The 22,067-nt window shown below is 36.4% G+C and overlaps 1 protein-coding gene and 1 non-coding gene across 5 annotated transcripts in view; both read right to left on the bottom strand.

Moving 5' to 3' along the window:
• The window catches only part of LOC101737883 (collagen alpha-1(I) chain), a 242,025-nt gene extending 221,501 nt beyond the window's left edge, over positions 1-20,524 (bottom strand). For 3 of the 4 annotated variants that reach the window (XM_062671262.1, XM_062671264.1, XM_062671263.1), the window contains exon 1: positions 20,178-20,524. In XM_062671262.1, coding sequence (XP_062527246.1) covers positions 20,178-20,191 — 14 coding nt within the window. In that variant the 5' untranslated portion in view covers positions 20,192-20,524. The remainder of the gene's footprint in view (positions 1-20,177) is intronic. The other variant, XM_062671265.1, reaches the window with a different exon arrangement.
• On the bottom strand, positions 7,852-7,924 carry TRNAK-CUU (transfer RNA lysine (anticodon CUU)). Its single transcript has one exon. It is a non-coding gene; the product is annotated as a tRNA-Lys (tRNA).
• Positions 20,525-22,067: the final 1,543 nt, after the last annotated feature.

Here is a 22,067-nt window from a genome sequence, read left to right as displayed (position 1 = left end):
GTAATCGTGACACAAATTTGTTTAGGTAACTATCACTCAACGACCTGGCCCCTAGACTAATGATCCCAATGCCGTTAACAATTCATTAATACAAGACGTGGACGGCATTAAAACGGTTAGCGAAATTTCATTAAACATCAACGTGAAGGCAGACAGACGATTTGTCTTCTCATCCAAGCATTAAACGGCCAGAAACTAATTTGAATTTGTAATGAAACCACTTTGAGAATGTTATTTATATTATTTAACGTTGGCGACACAACTCGAGTTTCGTTAACTGAAAAATAATGACATCACAAAAAGCTAGCCTTTGAAATTCAAATTCGATCGAGTTTCTCTCCTATCTGTCTTATTATCTCTTGCTATGAAACTACTATTTCATTATTATTTTGTCACTGTATTATTATTTATTAGGTTCGCTTTTTCAACCCGTGTCCACCCAACGCTGAGTGTAGGTCTCTTCATATGCATTCCATTATTTTCAGTCCCTTGCCTTTCGCATCCAGTCTCTACAAGCTATTTTGACCAGGTCATGATTATCAAGCACAAATTGTATTTTGCTGACTACAGATTTCTCTGGCCTGTGTCTATTTGTTAAAATCTAAATAATATTATTATGTATATTTTAAATGTGGTATCTGGTTCGCTTAGAATTCATTCCTAATTTGGAACAAGATGACCGTGTTTCATTTGTCTCCCGATTATTTACATTTACCTTACTTGTTAAATTGTCTGGGTACTACTAATGCAAGTCCTCATAATTATATTGTACCGTTAATTTTAATTGCAAAAAATTTATTAAGCTATAAGAGGTAAGGAATTGCCTTAATTGAAGGAGTTTATGATCAGGCTTTAATGAAAGTCTAACATCCTGCCACATTTACGGGACCTATAGTCTGCTGCAGGATATAAGTTCATACTTATTTCATAAATTTCATAATTCATATTGGCGATAATGTGCAAGCCGGTTAACAAGGCCTTTTATTATTATATCGTTTATTTAGTAATTACAACAAATAACGCTAATAATAATTTTGGATCTGGATTGCAATCAAACCGAATTCCTCGTATTTAACACACGTGCTTATTATTGTTTAACTGAACGATTCATCAAAAATCACTTAATATTAACCACATTCACACACAGTTTATTATAAATATATCGGTTAAAACTACAACAGCAAAATAGACTCGTAAAGAAAATTTACAATTAAAACTGAGCATTCACTTCGGTACACAAACACCGAATGCCTTTGACGTCAGCTAATGCATTGCGCTTTGTTCTGTGTATGAAAATAAAGAGACAACCTAGTCGGAAGTGGTACATTTTATTTATGTGTTATACTCTGCTGCATCCGTTTAACATTTTTAAACTGACTCTCACCTATTATTTCAACAAAGAATTAATAATAATCTACTAGACTTTGAAAACGTACATAATTATTATTATATTACTAGAAAACCAAAATCGTAGTAGTATATAGCTGTACAACATAAAATTATTAAAAAAGAAGACAGACAAGTATGTATAACAATATACTATAGTCTTAAGTATATCCATGATAATGGTGTTTCCAACAGCTATAGCTAGAATTACGGTACGGTACTAGCCCGCACCAGCTCATGTTATGTATTCTTATAAGAATATAAAAATGTAAGAGTGTGAGAATGTGAAAAGAAATGAAAGTGGAAATTTTCAATATCCAAATGAGTTTGAAGAAGAACAGTCACATAGTTTGCAGAAATCATTCTAGAACCATATTGCTAATTGTTTCTGAATACACTTTTGTCTCTGCTAATGTCCAGATTCTAAAGGTTAACGATTAGTTGCGGAAAATCTTGCTGCGACGGTACAAATGTGGCAGCGGAGTCATCTCAAACAATGTCCAAGACAACACAATACAACACTTCGTTTCCAAAGTAATTTCCTAATTAACAAAAAGAATAAAATTCAAAGCCTGGTCATTAGAAACGAAAACAGTCATTTGACGCTGCTCAGTAGCACAGATTCATGAAACACAATCTCGCTTCGTGTACAATAATTAAGGACAGAATATTCGGGAATATTCGAGAAGTTCCAGTTAGCTCATTATGTGCACGCTGTTGCGGTTTTCTTAACACCCTCGCTTTTGTTACAGTTACCAAATGGTGTACTTTTCGAGCTTTATTTGCTTGAAATGAAAGCTGCTGTATGAAGTTTTAGGAAAATCTAAATGATCAACAAATTTCATTGTTAACAGGACTGTCTCAAATCGTAGGTACTAATGTATTGTTCTAAAAATGACTTATATTACAAAAAGGTATTGAAAAGATGAATTTAAATTTTGAAATCTAAAGGACAGGTGGCGACGAGTGTGAAGCTAGTCTACCCGTCTCGAGCAGTAAAACATGCAGAAAATTAAACCAACTTAAAAATAACCATTAGCCTCTAGGCATACTGTAATAAAGAAACAAACAGAATAAAAAACAAGATTGGATTGTGAGCACACATCAGAAACATTTAATTATGATTCCAGATTCCTTGATTCTATACTTTATTCCGTTACTAAATAATTAGTGTAGTTACGTCTTTTTTACAATTATACATATAATGCGGAAACCGACAAGTCCGGAATCAGCAATTCCGGAATTCGTAGGTTATAACAATAAAATCCTCATTACCAGTGACAGCGCAGTTTTCAATTTTGTTTGCTTGTTAATTATAGATCGCGAAATCTAATATTAGACTGAAATCGATAGGAATTGTAACAGATTGTTAGATTTGATTTTGAGTATAAATCATACTCACGACGTTTTGTGTGTGTGAAAGATTAAACTCTTTCATCGTTTTTTGCTTAGTGCGAGTTTTTAACACTCTCGATAGCGTAAAAGTTAACTCAAATTTGTATACAGTTGGAACAGTGCCCCAAGCGGCGAGCAGGGACGCAGAGGTTGCGAAAGTTATAAGTTAGCTTAACAATGAAAAAAAAAATTGGCAAAAAAAAAAACTTCATAACTACATTAATCACAAAAAAAATCTTACTTCTTTACTAGAGAGATCTCTATTGTGATATATTTAAAAACAGAGAAAATTCTCTGAGGAATTTTTTAATTGGTGGTAGGACCTCTTGTGAGTCCGCATGGGTAGGTACTACTGCCTTGCCTATTTCTGCCGTAAAGCAGATTCGTTTCGGTTTCAAGGGTGGGGCAGCCGTTGTAACTATACTGAGACTTTAGAACTTATATCTCAAGGTGGGTGGCGCATTTAAGTTGTAGATGTCTATGGGCTCCAGTAACCACTTAACACCAGGTGGGCTGTGAGCTTGTCCACCCATCTAACTAATAAAAAAAGCATCCTCTTTTGTTTCCCTACATATTTGGTGGTAGTCTGGGGGCACATTACAGTTTCGCGCGGACGGGTAGGTGAGGTCGTTTAACCTGAGAGAATTTGCTGATACTGGCCCTAATAAGAGCAGTATTTCGCAGAATCTGCCACCGGATACAAATCGCGACCCACCGAGAAGATCCGGCGACAAACTCAGTGAGCTGTATCTACGGATCTGCTTTTATTATCGCAACCTGAACAAAGCTCATTCTTAGTGCGTTTCCACAGGCCACGTACTGCCGGAATAAGCTCATCTCGCTCCTTAGCGTTCTTATATGTCTTCTTTCAACCTATCACATTGTGATAAACTTCGGTAACCACTTAAAACCAGATGGCCGTGAGCTCGTTCACCCATCGATACAATAAAATATCCGTAGTAAATCATGCTTAAAACATTAAGCTTCCAACCTTGGCCAACTTCGGGTCAAAAGCCTATTATATGTGTTAATATAAATTGTAGAAATCGCGCCTACGCTGCTGTCGGTGCTTCTTATTCAATAGAAAGTATTAATTCATTACCTTTGCAATCAATTTTGAGTTACGGTATAACGCGTGGGTTTTGATTTCCACCATATCTCACTTAATCATTCACAATCCATAAGGCTTGTTTGTGTAGCTTTGTGCTCGTTCTTAAAGAAGTTTCTTTTGTATTATCCTAAAGAATTTGAGTAGAAAAATTCAATCCTAATTTCTGTGGCGACTTTTATCTTTTATTTTATTTTTAATTCGTAATTAAATTGATTTTTTTTTATTGCTTAGATAGATGGACGAGCTCGCAGCCCACCTGGCGTTAGTGGTTACTGGAGCCCATATACATCTACAAGGTAAATGCGCCACCCACTTTGAGATATAAGTTCTAAGATCTCAGTATAGTTGCAACGGCTGCCCTACACTTCAAACCGAAACGCATTACTGCTTCACGGCAGAAATAGGCAGGGCGTTGGTACTTACCCGCGCGGACTCACAAGAGGTCCTACCAGTTTCTTGGGGAATGGGTAATATTTTTCTGTTAAACTTATTCATACTAGTTACTGTTCATCTAATGATCAACAAAGATCACAAGAATCATAAAAATACATATTCTCGTATATAATTGATTGAATTTGAAATATCCATCACCAATAATCATGAAATAAAACTTCTTCAAGTCAAACAAGTATACAACTTGTAACAGATATGAAATTAAAATAATATTTTATCGAATAATCTCTTGTAAATGACTGATCAAGGGAGAAAAAAATACCGAACTATCGACATTTTCACTATAAATAATCCATCCAGATGGCCGATAAAAATGCTTTTAAATCGCAAGGTCACTGACTCGACAGCGCTTATTTAAAAAATAACTTTCAACTTTCAACGTCACGATTGTTTGTGGTACCTATTTTAATGGCCGACCGTAAAACTATTTCGCGTTGCTTTGTGTACACAAGGCAGATTTTCAACCGGAATAATAAATTGAGGACTAAAAGTCTGCAAACAAAACGGTACGGTAGACCGCGGAATTGGAATAAAAAAATCGGCAACTGTGAGCTGAAAATTGTGGTGAACAGAATTTAGATCTTTCGAGAAATTTGATACACCTGTTTTCAAATTAGGTATACAGAATATACAGTAACGGCTTCGTGAGATAATTGATCAAAAATATATGCACAAAGTCGAGACCTCAATAAAGGTAAAAGCAGACGAATCCATATCAAAGAGATTTACTTACCTATCTAAAAAGTAAACCCGACTAGGTTGCTTGAGATTAAAATTTTATTTACTTTTAGTCATGCGATCTCCCAAGACCGTAGACAAACAAATTAAATTTGAGCAAAACTAGCTGCGTCAGTTTCCTGATACGGCTCATGATAAATATATTATTTATTTTATTTCCATTCCAGACACATCTTTGATGTCTCTTTACGTACAAGTCGCGTATATCTGCTGAATTTCTCAGTTTAGCAACTGCGGTGATGAACGTTAAATCTGTTATACCACGGTTTTATGTTGAAATTAAATCTCGAATGTTGGCAATTATTCGATTTAATGGCTACCAACTGTTCGACATTTTCATGTTGACAGCGCATCGCGTCGAGACCGGCGGGTTTTAAATCTTGTGTCAACCAGAAATAGTCATGTAATTGCTGTCGTATCTCATGGTATTTGTAAATTACACCGTTTTAATCTCAATTAAGGTATTGTCGTTTGCTTTGAACGGGAAGAGCAGAGATAAATATATCGAAGCTTCTAGATTAATAATAGATATAATAAAATTTAAAAAGATTAACAATCGCGTTTTCAAGAAATAAAAAACCGCTTCAGTATTGCAAATATGACACTTTATAAGTGACGAAAGAATATGATCGATCGATCTTCCCACGTTGGCATATTGATTTATTTTTCGATAAAATAATAAATAGGTCAAATAATGACCACTTTAAATATGAATTAGCCACTTAAAGGATAATGTCAGAATTTCGTTCTTACATCCGTAACTCTGGTTCCAGCCACTGAGTTTCTTGCCGGATCTTCTTAGTGGGTCCCGATTTCGATCCGATAGTAGATTCAGCGAAGCACTGCCCTTGCTAGGACCAGTGTTAGCAATTTTCTCAGGTTGAGCCCGCTAGCTCACCTACCGGCCCGCGCGAAGTTGGAATTGCCCCTTAAACCTGGTTCTTTTGTAGTATTATTTCCCAAACAGCTTTTTGGAACGAAGTTCCTTATGGGTCGATGCGATAACCGGGAAAAAACGTCCGTAACGTAAGATTTTTATTAGTAATGCACACAGTGTACGATTTAACTTTGTAATAACGTACAAAAAATAACGTATTTTTTATTATATATTTTTTATAAGCCATTGTGAATAAAATAAAGTTGATAACTTTGTAAAGTAGTTTTTTTTTTATCAATTAAAAAATCATAATAAAAAATGTATACCCGAATAATTATTTTCTTTAGACCTCGAATATAACTTAAAATTAATATTTTTATAATAAGGAACTTCGTTCCTATCCGGTGTTCCACGACACCACACATCTTTTTTTTTGCAAAATTTTGACATTTTCATAGTTTCCATCATCAGTATGTATCTCCGCACTGCTGGGTGAAAGCCTCTCCCATAGCCCGCCACTATGAACGGTCATAGTTTAATATTTTTATATTTTAAAAGTACAGAAGCGACCTTTGCCCTCATCAGATCAATGAACATTGTTCAACGTTTTCCGACATTCAAATTTACATATACCTTATGCTCGATTGAAGGTGAGAAGGGCGCTCGGTCCTCAAAGGAGCTCTTATTACGTTCTGTCAACGATGACGCGACCCATTTCAAGAATCACATGAGCGAAGCTATTAGTTCGAAAACAGTCTATATCTTTAACTTTGCTTGTTATAAGTTCATACGGCTCTAGGGTGAATTTGAATTGACTAATGCATGCGACATGAATAATAATACATATCGTCTTCTCGCATTAAAACTGTATAATAATATGTAATCTCAAAACTTACAAATTTTACAGGAGAGTGTTTTAAAGGTTTAACATGTGATATTTATAATATCATCATAATCATCTTTGCTACATTTTTATTTTTATTTTTACCAGTTAGATTATCTGTCTTTTAAAGTAAGATAAAATTATGTATTAATTTTGTTAATAGTAGTCAAAATATAGGTACTCTAAAAAAAAAACTAAAACTAAACTCAATTGTATTGGAGCACTTAGGAAGGTTGATGAGCACAGTTTTTTCACAAATATTTCCTAATATTAATTAGTATTGATTTAAATATTCAATTTAAATCACTTCTGATTATAATTCAGACGCACATATAAAATTCGCACTTGTATAATGAAAACAATATGAAAACACGTGTTTTAAATGTAGAAACTCAAAACATGTGGATAAATATTATAAAAATAAATACACAGTGAACAGAGGCGGCGTGCGTGCCAACATGCGCCACTAACAGAGGTTCCAGGTTTAGTGCGCAACTTCATTCTGTTAATTTTGTGTCACGGTGAGCGCGCATCGTAAAATTTCACTCTCTACAATTTTTCATTTTCATTTTCACGCGCCTAAAGAAATATAACTTCAAAAAATGGTATCATTACGTAAATTTGTTATCAACGCGGGCTAGGTCACTTCAATATGCTGGTTCTTCGTCGTGGAGTCCGACTTGTAAAGTCCGTTCATTTCTTTGGTACCCGTTTGTGGGATTTTAATATTAGTACCTTCCCGTCACTCGATGCGTATCGATACGTACTCGCTTACAATGAGTGTCCCATTAGGCCACGATTTGATCGTGCATTTTATTTTTATTGAATTTTGGATCACACCCAAATGTCGTAATTAGTTTAAGGAATTTGTTGGCGTAACGAATTCTTGATAAAAAAAATGTTTAGTAAAACGAACCGAAAATAAAAAGCGTCAAACGTAAATAAAACTTGGGTATTGTACAGATTAAGGAAAAAGGTAGAAGCATTTTTGGAATTAAAAAAAAAGAACGCCCAACGTGGGGCTCGAACCCACGACCCTGAGATTAAGAGTCTCATGCTCTACCGACTGAGCTAGCCGGGCTACGGTAGCCTCGATCGAAATTTTAAATAGCAAACTAAATGGAAAATCAGTTTTAATAAAATCTATTTTTAAATTTCTAGTGTTGAACAATTATTAAAGACTAGCTCAAAGTTATATTGGAATATGAAATCAAGTTACATAATTAAAATAAATTACATAACATGGTTTGGCGAAATTGCGTTTGTTTGTCCTTTTTTATGTTTGTTTTTTTTTCTTCGTGAAGAGTCTAAACACCGAGATTGTAGTCCTGGGGATCCGACAAGACTTTGCGACGGCAACTGCGTTGCCCTGTCGCCTGGATCGGATATGATTTCTTACGATAATTGACAAGATTTTTTTACAGGTTTATTTAAGCTTATTTAATTGCTATATGTTTTTCATGTATGCTCATAGATTTATTTCTACGTTGTTTATCGACCGATTTGTTAAGTATATATTTTTTGTTTGTGATAACTTTAATTAATATATTATATGTAATTAAATTGAATCCAGTTTTTTATTAAAATATATAATGTCTATATTATGATTGTAGAATTGAACCTTGAAGAGATTGAAACCATGAGACACTTCTTTGATATAGTATTTTGATAATACAAATAAAAAGAAATGAACAAAAAAAATACTATAAGCTCAACAGAGAAAGATTGTAGTAGGCAGTAGGTTCACGTATAAGTACCATCCCACCTATTTCTGACACAAAACAGTCATGCCTCACTGTATCAAGAATTGCATAGCTGATGTATAATATATCTCGGATGTCGCTCTCATTTCTTAAAGAAAGTGGTGACATTCGCATCGTGCTGTCCATGGGCTCCGGAATAACACCAGATGGACCACGATCCAATGACACATCGAATTGCGATCGTTTATTTACCAATAAAAAAACAATTACAAATACTTAAAATAAATTAACCTCTGAGTTTATCTCACCAAAAAAAAAACATTTTATGGCATCCACTTCTTCAACTCGCTCAGCGCCGTATCTCGCTTGTTATCCACGAGATAAAAATCACAGTTGGCGCGTGCTTCGAAATTACTACTTGTTAAAATTTGAATTATGTCTTTCTGTACAAAATTAATTGAAAGGTCAACAATCCGTGTACACCTTGATTTTTATCTTTCAAATTCAAATTGTGGTTTAGGTGAACAAAAAGAATAGCCGTTTTACAATTTGTTTATATTTACAACGGCCATCTGGTGTAGTGGTAAGTGACATGGTCACTACACAAGGGGGTCGCGGGTTCGAATCCCGCCAAGAGAAGATATTTGTATGATAAATATAAATGTCTTTTCCAGGGTTATGGATGTATATTAAATATATGTATGTGTGTAATAAAAATCTTACATTTATTTCCGTTATCTGGTACCTGTAACACAAGTTCTTTGCGAACTTATCACGGGACCAGCTAACGTGGCGTGATTGTTAGTAAATATTTATTTATTATTATTATTATATTGTATTGAATTATCGATTGTTGTATTTTATTATTTCGAAGAAAAGAGGCCCACAGGGAACAAAATCTGTGTTTATTAAATTAATTTTTCGATTAACAAAAATCGATTCCATCTGTGTGTGTGTGGCAGTGGTTTCCGTCGCTTGAGGACATCAGCAATCCACTGGGCAACGACCGAAATAAACGACATTACTAAGATAGGGAAAGTGAAAAGTGAAATTTCAATAAGCTTAGATTGTAGATATGTTGTTCGCAGACACAAATGAAGTATGTGTATTATATATACTTTAAAACATAATTAATGCAGAGTCCCAGGTCGTAGATGTATTTCCTGAGTATTTTAACATCTCATTAGTACTCTGTCGCTTGGCTGCGACGCTAACGATTCTGGAGTACATGAGCGACCGTTTGGCTTCGACGCAGTTCTGGAATATACCATCCGGCAGGTCAGCGAGAGTTTCGACCGATGCTCATGCGATCTAATGAACAGTTTCGACGGCAATGAATATTGAACCGAACATACACCACTGACCTGCCGAAGTTACTGTTCATAAGTGAACTGCATTAAAAAATTTGCACAAAAAAGTAATCACTAAAATTATTTTTTTAATTGAGGTTCAATAATAGTTTCATCAACGCGATGTTTTCAAGTCGAATCCTAACTAAACAATGTCTTGGTCACCACCCCACCTTAGCGTCCGAACTCCATGCCGAAGCACCGAAACGACTGGATGGCTGACGCTAGGATTCCTTTGGCGAACAGCGTCTTGCAGCTGAGCATTCTTTAAAAAAAAAAATACTACATACATATTCGTAACATCGTTTTATCAATTTTATATCTGTCATTTACATTTTGTTCTTTTAAAATAAAACTAGTGTGCCAGTGTGAATTAACCAAAAAGTACCGATATCCCACTTGGACAACGCTAATACCAGCCCGAACGCAGCTAGAACTAGCTCAAGTGAAATTTGAGTTTCAACCTTCCAAACAGAACCAATTTAATTAATAAACACATATGATTTGAAAAGCTTTGATAAAATACTATCCATGCTAGATTTTCATATGACGAAAAATAGAATCTAATGTTTGTCATTCAAAGATTCCTTTTCTACGTTATCGAGTTTTGTTCTATTGAGAAAATTATTACGAAGAGTCGATTCTAACGACTCGGTGATCAATGTCATTAATTTATGAATGAAGATAATATTATTATCGCTTGCATGTCATTCGTGGTTTCCACATGAGTGATTGCTGTTTGTGACATGAATCAATTTAATTTAAAGTTATTCAATACTAGCTGACCCGGCAGACTTCGTAGTGCCTCAATCGATAAATAAAAGACCTAAGCTTTTGTATAAAATAAACTTAAAACAAACAAAAGGAATCCGTCCGACGGGGGACACGTCAAAAAAGGAAAAACAAAATTTTTATTTTTATTTAATTCCGAGCAATTTTATATTTATCTACTTTTTAAACCTTCTCTGGACTTCCACAAATAATTCAAGACCAAAATTAGCCAAATCGGTCCAGCCGTTCTCGAGTTTTAGCGAGACTAACGAACAGCAATTCATTTTTATAGATATAGATAGATTACAGAGCAGAAAAATATATCATCCATGTATACTTACGGTCTAACATTTTTTACTTAAATATCTCTTTTCAACGTAAATCCTATTTCGATCACCAGTGGCACTATACTTTTAACTTACCGAGGTTGTTACAGTTATAGTTTCTATTTATGACGTGAATAAATCATGGTTATGGTCTGAAGAGTATCTTTCGTATACAGCTCAAACGTCAACAGCATGCCTATAAGCAGTGATCTCGTCTGCTTCTTAAAAGTATAACGAAAATATCTCAAATATTTCCATAGTACTTTCAGTCTAAAAACACTCTGACTAAATTTCCTTCATTCATCAAGGTATATAAAAATTAAACAATTATGTATTACGGGTAAGAGCCTGAACGTATAAATCGTAAGCGTGTATCGCTTAAAATTTGGTTTTACTCGATTAAAATAAAGAATTAAGCCGACTCTAGTTGCGCTCATATTGATGTTCTTTTGTGTAAAATAGGAATGTCAGAAAATGAATTTAAATTACTAATATATTTACTTATTTTAATTGGATTATGGAAAGAGACATGCTGGGCGAAGAAAAAAGTCATGGCTCCGGAATATTCGGGAGTGGACCGGTATTGCCTCCGTCGAACAGCTGTTCCGGCTGGCTGCTGACAGAAAGGAATACAGGAAGCTAACGGCCAACCTTCAGGATTGAAGAGGCACTGGAAGAAGAAGAAGAAGAATTGTACTATCATCATTATCTTCATTCATAATATAATTACTAATGTATTTCTTTCTGTCTATCTCGTTTCCCTGAATCCAATGTTAGATTGCTAATACAGAGCTTTTTATTGGTTTGTTTAAATTGTCATAAATACAGTTAATTTTTCGATTAACTTGACATTGTTTTTTTCTAATTTACCAATAATTGCATCAAAAACCCAAATCCAGTAACAAGAATAATTGTGTTGAGGAAAATATCGATGCAAATATTCCTCTAACCATATCAGCGTACTATAAATGGAACAAGAACATACGAAAGGCTATAGCCTATATAAAGACAGCGTCGCCGGGAGCACGTACAAAATAAAAGTGAAACATACATGTAGGGTGTATTATCTGCGTAATAGATAAGAGAACGTACGTGCCCTGAATAATTATTACTTGAACCAGCTCTGTAGCTTTTATAAAACAAAATGAAGCTTGTTCGAGTTTAAGTTGATTTTACCTTTGAGAATCAAGCTTGTTTCTCCAAGGTAAAAAGTCGCAAGGGTACGTTTTAAGAGCAGAAACACCTTATCGAGATTACAATTTGAGATCATAGGTCTATACATAAATATAAATTAATAGAAGGAAATCTATTTTAATCTATAGAAAAAGGCTTTGTGATTTTAAACACAAAACTTCGCACTTGAAATAGGCAGTATGATGCTATCTGTGCGAGTTTACAATGCCCTATCATCAACATATTAAACTAATTCCACATTATAATAAGATTACTGCAACCAAAATACAATCTAAAGATCAAAGTCTCGACTAACTTCAAACGTTATTCAAAAACATTACCTATTGTGTGTCATTTAGGTACTAAATACAAGTCGTTGATCCTAATAATGTTTTTTTAAGAGCTAGACGAATATTCTTCTGACTCTTCGACCCTTGGGTTTTGAATTAATATTGATAAAATACATATGTAATTCTGATGATAAAAAAATAGCACACAATAATTTCCAGAGACATGAAATATTATATTATAAATCATTAATCATATCGCTTGAGCGAGCTACTAGAAATACAATGCAATAAATATCAAAACAAAGCAATTTTGATAACTGAATTCCAACTTAAATTCAATTACCATAATGCTATTTATCATACACTACTGTTAATCAAACACGTCTGTGCAGACTTTTTTCCTTAAACTAAAATATTCAGGGACTTTTAACATCGGAATAAATATGATGCCTTATTTTATTAATAAAGTTGATTCAACCATCTGAATCAACACTACATCCCTTTAGTAACGTGTCAAATTTAGCATATAATATAAGTATTAAGCTAATAATCCTTCTTTTCAAATAAAATCTTCGCTTCACATATTAAAGTTGTATAAATACCAAAGTATATACGGAAGGTAAACTCGACAGACGAAATTCACAAATATTTACATTTTATTTACACAAATGCGATAATTCCCACATACCAAACACACATTTGTTTTATGACGCCAATGTTTGCGCTGGCCGTGTCGATTGAAAATTCTGTCGCTGCATTTTGTGTGTGCAGGCTATTACGATATGCTATCTAAGATTTTATTTATCGCAGAGTAAAATTCCAATGAATTTGTGTTTACTCTGGTCCAAGACACGATAGATTTAAAATATTTAAAATCGAAGAACGCACCTGCCAATTCGATTTTATGGATACAGTCGTTCTCCAACGTTTGATGAATTAAATAAGCATCTATAATCGCAACTTTGATTTGAATTCGACATTCAAATAGCTTACTGAATCCTAAAGTAGCTCAAACATATCATCGGCTAACTGCCTCTGAATTACATCACGAAATTAATAACAATTATTATTACCTACAGCTGTGACCGATGATCCCGAGGCGTGCACCGTTATTAAAACATTGCATCAGTTTAAGGAAGTCACATTTCGTGATGCAACATTTAATTAGACCTACCCATAAATTTTAATAACAGGTGTGTGGGAAGACGTGTCCCTAATGATGTTTGTAAAATAATACAATGTAAAATTTCATAGTAGTTTTATTTAATAGATGAGAGCTTTATGAATGAACTTCAAAGTTTGTTACACCACACTTGCGAGAAGAGTGAAAAATTCATTGTGAAGAATTCATTGTCATCAATAAAATTTGTGAAGAGTTGCACGTTGTGATGAAATTTGTTAAAACAATTTTCTGTGGGAGGCAGTAAACGAAATCTTCGATATTGCTTAGTTTATTCAAGATGAGTAGGAGATATTATTTTATGAACTTAAGTTTTAATTGCGGTTTTAAACTGTTGATCATACTAGTCCATTGCATAGTTGCTTACGTTTGTATACTGAGCAAGACAAATCACGGAAATCGTACGCCAAAACTTCAAGCCCAGAAAACTTTTATGCTATATCGTAATCTCTACTTATCATCTCAATAAAAGTGGTTCAATGAACTTGGTCTAAATAGAGCACCTAAGCCCTTAATTCGTATCTTTGTTTTGTTGTTAACTTCAAAAAAATGTAGTATGTAATAACTTTACATAGGTACTATTTCTCACATCTTTCATGCAGATACTGCAAGTGAGCTCATCAGGCAAATTAATTTTGTTGTCTCCTGTACTAAATTATTCTGCGATGACTCCGAACCGATGTCTCATTTGATGAATAAGTGTCTCCAATCCACTTTTGTAAAGCATATTGTAAAATGAAGTCAATAGTTTTGTATTTCAGAACAATAAAAATACAAAATGAAATGAAAAACCCATCAAAAATAGTTGCAAAATATATTTTGAAGTGCTCTGAACAAATTACGTTAATTATTAGATTCTCGTCCTCCTCCTCCTCCAACCTCGTCACGGTATATCTTGGACGTAATTACTCAATACCAACTCCTACAATAGCAATAGATTGTGGTGAATTGCGAATTATTTTATTGGTGTCACGAAATTATTAATTATAGTTAGCTTAGTTGATTTGGATACTTTCAAATGCCTTTTTTTTTTTTTTTTCGGATAGAGTGCCGAACCTCCTACGAGGTCCCCGCGCAAAAGGGGCGCGCGGGGTATGTGAGACTCAACGATCTGCATGGTGTTGTGAGCAGACCGCGGGCCCAAGGATTTTAGGACCCACCCACTAAACGACTCCCCTGCACTCTTACACCCGACGTCCGATCCCCTCCGAGGTCAGAACCCGGATGAGGTAGGGGGGCTACCGCGGTCAACACTACAACCAGACGGCGTGGCTCACCCCAAGGACGCCCAGCCGACGGAGCCTTCGAGGCGAATCGAACCTGCCGGGTCGGGACGCGATACACCGTCAACCGGTCGCTCTATTCACTCCACGGCAGCGCGCTAGAGTGCTGGTAGCGCGCCGCGCGGCCTCACCCCCTCAGGTCGCCCCTTGACCTTCACCGGGGGGAGTTCGCTACTACTTTCAAATGCCTGCTTTGATGTCGTTTTTTTTAATATAATAAAAAAAAAATCCGAAGAAGATACCTAAAACACTGGAAACTTAATAGAGGGCTGTTAGCTTTTTGTTACAAATTCATTCTGTTTCCTAATAAAGTCAAATACATTGGAGTATAGTTTATCTGTTTTCGAGTGGTATTGATGACCGTTTTGTAGGACATATTTTACAGATAAAAACTATATTCGACAATACAATACTTTTATTGTACCAAAGATACTAAATAATGTCACTAATATCGTACAAACCTGTCAGATTATTTTTCAAAATATGAAAACTGAGGATGCCATTTCATTGGATTCATTAGACGAGCTATATAACAAATAAAGGTCTATAAAAATAAAGGTATATTTTTCTCCTCCCCATGAAAAATCCCCACAGTGAGCAGAAATATGGACTGTAAAAAAAAGGGAATGTCTCTTATTTGAATAAAATGAATATTTGTGTGTTCGTACTCTAAGTTTGCACATCGTTCACACAATTGAGTTGAAACTTTGAACAGTTGTCGTTGGAGCTTCCGGGAAAGTTTCTAATGACAAATGAATTTCAAATATTTAAATAGTCCCACAGAAGCGTGTGATAATTCAAATTGTTACAAATATGTTATTTTTTGTTGGAATTATAGAGAATCATAATGAAAACAGAAAATAATAGATAATAAGCCCAAACGGCTAATTATTTTTTTTGCATAGACCGTTAACGACTTCACGATCTATCTGGTGTTGAGTGGGCATCAACAACGCAAATGCCGTCATAGTACAGCTCGTGGCAGAAATAGCCAAGCGGGATAAATATTACCAGCCTGGTTTTTCTCCAAAGCAATCATGGGCAAACAATACGACTAAGATCCCGACCTTATGTCTCAAAGTCTCGCGACATTCATATTATGATCTCTGGTTTCTAGTTTCTACTTAGATAGATACCTAGATCGGGCGTCCTGGTAATAAAAACATTAGTATTATCGACATATCTTTGTAGGGTAGTTCACATTTCCTAATGTAGTACTTACTTACGAAACAAAATTACTGCGTAAAAAAAAACAGAGCAAAGATTAGCAAGCAGTATTACAACAGGGAGCTCCCGTGAGAGCTCAAGTCAGTTCGGCACGAAATTTAATCATAAGTTTAATGGAAGCAGTTGGCTTCACTGTTTCTGAATATTTTAGTGTTTAATTACGTGTATTGCTTTCTCGAGATTACAAAGTTAAGATAATTGTGTTGTAATATTAAACTGTTATGTCAAAAGAATTTGCTTGTCGGCTTGGTTCGCTGAAAAAATATGTTAAGAAAGAATTTCCGTTCAGAAATGGGACTTCTTGAGGCACGATCCTACGATGGAGATAAATGTTTTCTTGTTATCTGTTGTGGAATTTTTAGTTTGTCCAATTGTACGTAGTATTGAAACATAGAGTTTCAACTTACAAGAACAATTTCCTACTGGCAAAGCGTTTAGAACACTGATTTATTTGTTTAGCTCAATGGTTTAGAAGCTGCCTCGGCTAAAGATGTCCGTTATGTGTATGTGGGCTCAACTTGAGTGAATTTTTTAACAGAAGCCCTAGCAGGAGCTATGCTTGGCAGCATCTACCACCGAATCGGAATCCCGACCCCCTGAGAAGATCCGGCGAGAAACTCAGTAGGCTGTGTCTATGGGCCAGTTCGCTCGTCCAAATCTTCACTGTAAACGACGAGTTCGACGAGGACGATGATCGGTGCTTCAGCGGCATAAAAGTACCGTGAGTGGACCGGAGGATCCTACAAGACATATATCGGGTGACAGCGGTTTTGCGTTGCACCGTCGTTTGAGTCGAATAAATAATTAGGGGTGGCTACGATAAGAGGGTTATCGTGTCGCGCCGCTTTTTCGAAGTAGCGTACTGACGCTACTTTAAGATACTTATGTATCGGTTCTAAATTTAGATCGTCGTGAAGGTCGACATTCCTCACGTACCACTCTGCTTTGATGGCTACCTTGCAGAAATGGGGTTGAATAATCTGAAGATAGATTATGTGCATGCGGGTCGCGTGAGCGACTACTACACTGGCATAGGTCATAACGGAATGTATGCAAGTTTTGTAGAGTGTGAACGAAGGGACAATTTACTTACTTCTCTTGCAGATCTTGGGGTAGAGTCGACCGAGTAGGAACGCGTCTCGTTTCCATACTGACTTACTGTAGAAACAGAATATCATCTCTGGTGACGTCTAGGTGCTTGGCCCTCGAAGCCCACGACATGAGTTTGTCAAAGATTTTGATGGTGCGAATAGAGCCGTAGATTGTCAGAAATATGAGAGCAAAAACCGTTTAACGTAACAAAAGGGGTGAATTATTTCCCGCTTTATTATCTTCGTATGTCCCACATAATGACAGAGGGATAAATTGCGGACGTGAGAACTACCGCAGGTGCTAGGATAGTTACCTTAAACGTTAAATTGTGCCTGGTTGATGTCGTTATGTACCTATATAAAAAAAAACATAAACATACTATATATGTATGGAATATATGTATGCAAAGACAAAGTAAGTTTAGTACCAATTACAGTTAACTATGGTTTTTTCATCTGTTTGTTTCATGATTTTTTATATTTCTATAATGTCTGAAAAACAACCACTTTAGAAGAAATTTATCTCTTATATGAATCTAAATCATGAGGATTCAGTGATTTTGATCCAATTTCGATTATTGGGCACACTGGTTAACTCAAAAGGGCTGATGAATCCATCTTTGGATATCAAGGGAATGTCGCAGCTGCATCAGCGCAATAGCTACTCTACTTTTAAAACAGAAACACGAACAGAAGTTCGGCACGAGCTTTTTAGTTTCAGTCATGCGTGAATTCCCAGACCCAGACCCGGGTAAGGTGTGGTATTGCGATGGCAATTAAACCTCCAGATAAGTAAGAAAAGAGCCCCACTTAAGAAAGGGAGGTATATAAATGCAAAAGTTTTCAAAAAAAGGTGACTTAATGAAACTTAATTACCAGACGCCCGAAGCGATCCTCAGTTGATGAATAGTTATGCTTAACGAATTAAGAGACCTATGTCATTTACTACCTTAACACGGCGAAGCTTAATATCAGCTATTTAATTTGTCTGGACCATAAACAGATGATTAATGACGTGTTTCGTGTAGATGCTGGTATGAGGTTCGAAGCTCGTTATATATTTCAAAAATCTATAATCAAAAATGAAAGAGGTTTTATGGTAACTAAGGTTTATAAGAGTTAACGCTGATCGTGTAATAAAAATCAAACCCGCAAAAATGATAATTTGCGTAATTACTGGTGGTAGGACCTCTTGTGAGACCGCGTGGGTAGGTACCACCGCCCTGCCTATTTCTGCCGTGAAGCAATAATGCGTTTCGGTTTGAAGGGTGGGGCAGCCGTTGTAACTATACTGAGATCTTAGAACTTATATCTCAAGGTGGGTGGCGCATTTACGTTGTAGATATTTATGGTCTCCAGTAACCACTTAACACCAGGTGGGCTGTGAGCTCGTCCAACCATCTAAGCAATAAATAAAAAAAACTTCGAGAAAGGCTAAAAGTGTCGTCTGACATTGCCAGTGTTTGTCAATTAGATTGACAGTTTGACATCGCCTAGGCTGCAAGCTGCTCAGCTTCTATATCTGTTCAGGATTAACCTTGGTAATATTGAAAAACAAAAGAGTTATACTTTGCGTAATTAGTGGTGGTAAGAGGTCTTGTGAGTCCGCGCGGGTAGGTACTACCACCCTACCTATTTCTGCCGTAAAGCAGTAATGCGTTTGGGTTTGAATGGTGAGGCAGCCGTTGTACTTTACTGAGACCTTAGAACTCATATCTCGAGGCAGGTGGCGGCATTTACATTGTAGATGTCTATGGGCTCCGGTAACCACGTCACACCAGGTGAGCCGTGAGCTCGTCCACCTAACTAAGCAATAAAAAAAAAGAGTCACTACCTCTGCTGTAGTGTTTTCCAATAATTTTAATTGCAAAGTTCGGTTTGTGGTTGACCTGATGTTTAGTACTTACCGGAGTTCATAGGCATCAATCACTATGTGAATGACAAAAGGTCAAAGTCGCAATTATATCGTCCCCCCTTTCTCAAGTCAATCCCCTTTTAGCACAAAACCGTTTCGCGGCAGAAATAGGACCTTATTGATTACCCCTGCGGACAAACAGTGCGCCCCGCCAGCAATAAAATAATCTTTGGGAGCTTTACTACACATACATACATGATACTGTAACTGATAATTCTAAAAACCATATCAGCGGTCAATAACGTCATAAAACTATGAACTCACTACTAAAAAACGCTAATCAAATATAAAGCTGCATGATAATTTTCAGAAGTCTATTACTATAGCGTGTCTAAACATATTTTTTTTGGATTCCATTGAACTACGTGATTTATCACTATATAAACAATGTTGTTTTAACAAAGTTAATAACACTAACAATACATCAAAGGAACAAAAGGCCAGTCACCCAATATTTGGCATCCTCGCAAAATAGCATATTCATGTTAAATTTGTTCGTGATCTTGTAAATTTTTATGTTTCCTTTATATGACTCAGTTCACTACGCATTATTCAACATACCTGTTACAGTAGATCATGAGCCTTCTACAGCCGTATATACTTTGTTGACATGGCAACGGACATGCGCACTCCAGTCGATATCCGTAAACAATGAATTTGTCATGTCAGGGCCAGTACAATGACTCGGAAAACAAAAGCAATCACCGCGGTACAAACCGAAATAGGCAAAGGAAAAGTATCATTCACCACAATCGTATTATGTTACATTGCGATTAATTGTAATCCGAACCCTGTAACCGATATGGTTGAAAGGGTTGAAAAAGAAATAAACAAAAAAAAAAACCTTCGAACAAAAACTTTTAAACCATTCGTTAACCGGCAAAAACTCAATGCTATCGGAGCAAAACAAAACGTAAACATTATCGACTGAGGCCTTTTCTAGATAGATGGACGTACAATAAATATTTACACGAGATAAACGTTAACAGATCAAATAAATAAACTCGCACTTAATCGAAAACTCACCGGAAACTCTCCATGGCCGGCGAAAATCTGGCCGAACTTATTTCGAATCCAGAAATTACAACATCCCAGCTGGATACCGTGGATTCATTCAGGTGGACTTATCGTAATAGAACACTTTCGCCTTCGCTTCAAGTCGGGCGCATCGCACCGCTGATAAATACGAGAAAAAAAAACACACCGGCACCTCGGGTCGACTGTCAAAATCACGTGGAGCGTCAGTACACGCACGCGTCACTGTTTCCACTCAAGAAACGTTCCGATCATAGCGCATGACAGTGTAGCAACATGATATTCATGTAACGGACTAACCTCCCACACAGTTCGTGAAGAACTAAGCGCAAGTTGTGGAGGTGCACGTGGCTACGTAGCTTACGCGACGGCCGCCCTTCCTAAGCGATGCCCGTGTACTACGAATCCCGACTCTCACTCGACAGCCCCACGATCGACTTTCGTTCGAAAATGTTTCGTAATGCCGAGATGAGCTAGAATATGGGACGTTACACACAGAGTATTTCCGTACCGCGACCAGTGTGCGTATCGTGAGTTCGGACGCGGAAAAGTGTATCTTAATTTCTATTTTCATGATTCATTCTTTTCTGTATTGACAAAAAAAAAAAAACACAAGCGTCCTGTTGGAAATCCGATACGGAATTTTTTAATTCGTCCGACGATACGGCTTCCATTGTTGTCGGCGATATTGAAAAACTTTCCTCTTGGTGCGAAGGTCTTTTTACCTCGTTTTTTTTTTCTTCTCTCGATTTTATATGAAACTTAGTGGGCAGTCCGGTTTAATCTTCAGTCTTTGTTCGGCCATGACTTGCTTATTCTTTTTCTTGTTAAAATTCTTTTCGCTTTCGCTCCTTTATGAACGAATGATAGATTGAAAGTTAAAGTCAATATTGTTGTATCGTGTCATATGAATTGAATGGGAGACATACATACGTTTGGTTGCGACCCGAAGGTTAGTAAGCCAGCCGAGTACTGATAGCACAGGGAACAAACGGGTCACATCGTAACAATCACATTTGGCAATTCGATTAAATAATACTGTTTGTTGATGCTTTCATTTTAGTCGTCATTTTTGGTGAATAAATCTATGGTACTTATATCTCTATGCTAACCTTAAACTTACGGTAAGATACATAAAAACTTATGGTAGTTATGATACCTACACTCATATGTACATACTTATGCTATCGTTAGTTCAAACTTTTTTATTTTTTTATTGCTAGATGGGTGGACGAGCTCACAGCACACCTGGTGTTAAGTGGTTACTGGAGCCCATAGACATCTACGACGTAAATGCGCCACCCACCTTGAGATATGAGTTCTAAGGTCTCAAGTATAATTACAACGGCTGCCCCGCCCTTCAAACCGAAACGTATTACTGCTTCACGGCAGAAATAGGAAGGGCGGTGGTACCTAGCCGCGCAGACTCACAAGAGGTCCTACCACCAGTAATTACGCAAATTATAATTTTGTGGGTTTCATTTTTATTACACCATGTTATTCCTTCCCCGTGGAAGTCAATCGTGAGCATTTGTCCAGTACGTATTTCATTAGAAAAATTTGTACCCGCCTGCGGGATTCGAAGACCGTTGCATCGCTAGATACGAATGCACCGGACGTCTTATCCTTTAGGCCAAGACGACTTCATACTACGACTGTCATAGTGCTCGGGAACCACCGTGAAGGGGAGTGCATTGCGAGTCTGATGGTACGGTAAGATCTCTGGAAACGCATTATGGATGAGCTCTTCTTCGTTGTTGAAGGAACGGGAGGTGTATTAGTAAAAATATGGAGGAATCATTTCGAACAATTCCTCATTCCCAATCAATTCCCCCTGGAACATACGGTACAAAAGACAGAGAACCGAAACCCCTTCTTAGA

Source organism: Bombyx mori, chromosome 11 (assembly GCF_030269925.1).
Source record: "Bombyx mori chromosome 11, ASM3026992v2".
Taxonomy (NCBI): domain Eukaryota; kingdom Metazoa; phylum Arthropoda; class Insecta; order Lepidoptera; family Bombycidae; genus Bombyx; species Bombyx mori.
Note: the sequence above shows the minus strand (reverse complement) of the source record. Positions and strands in the feature narration are given on the sequence as shown.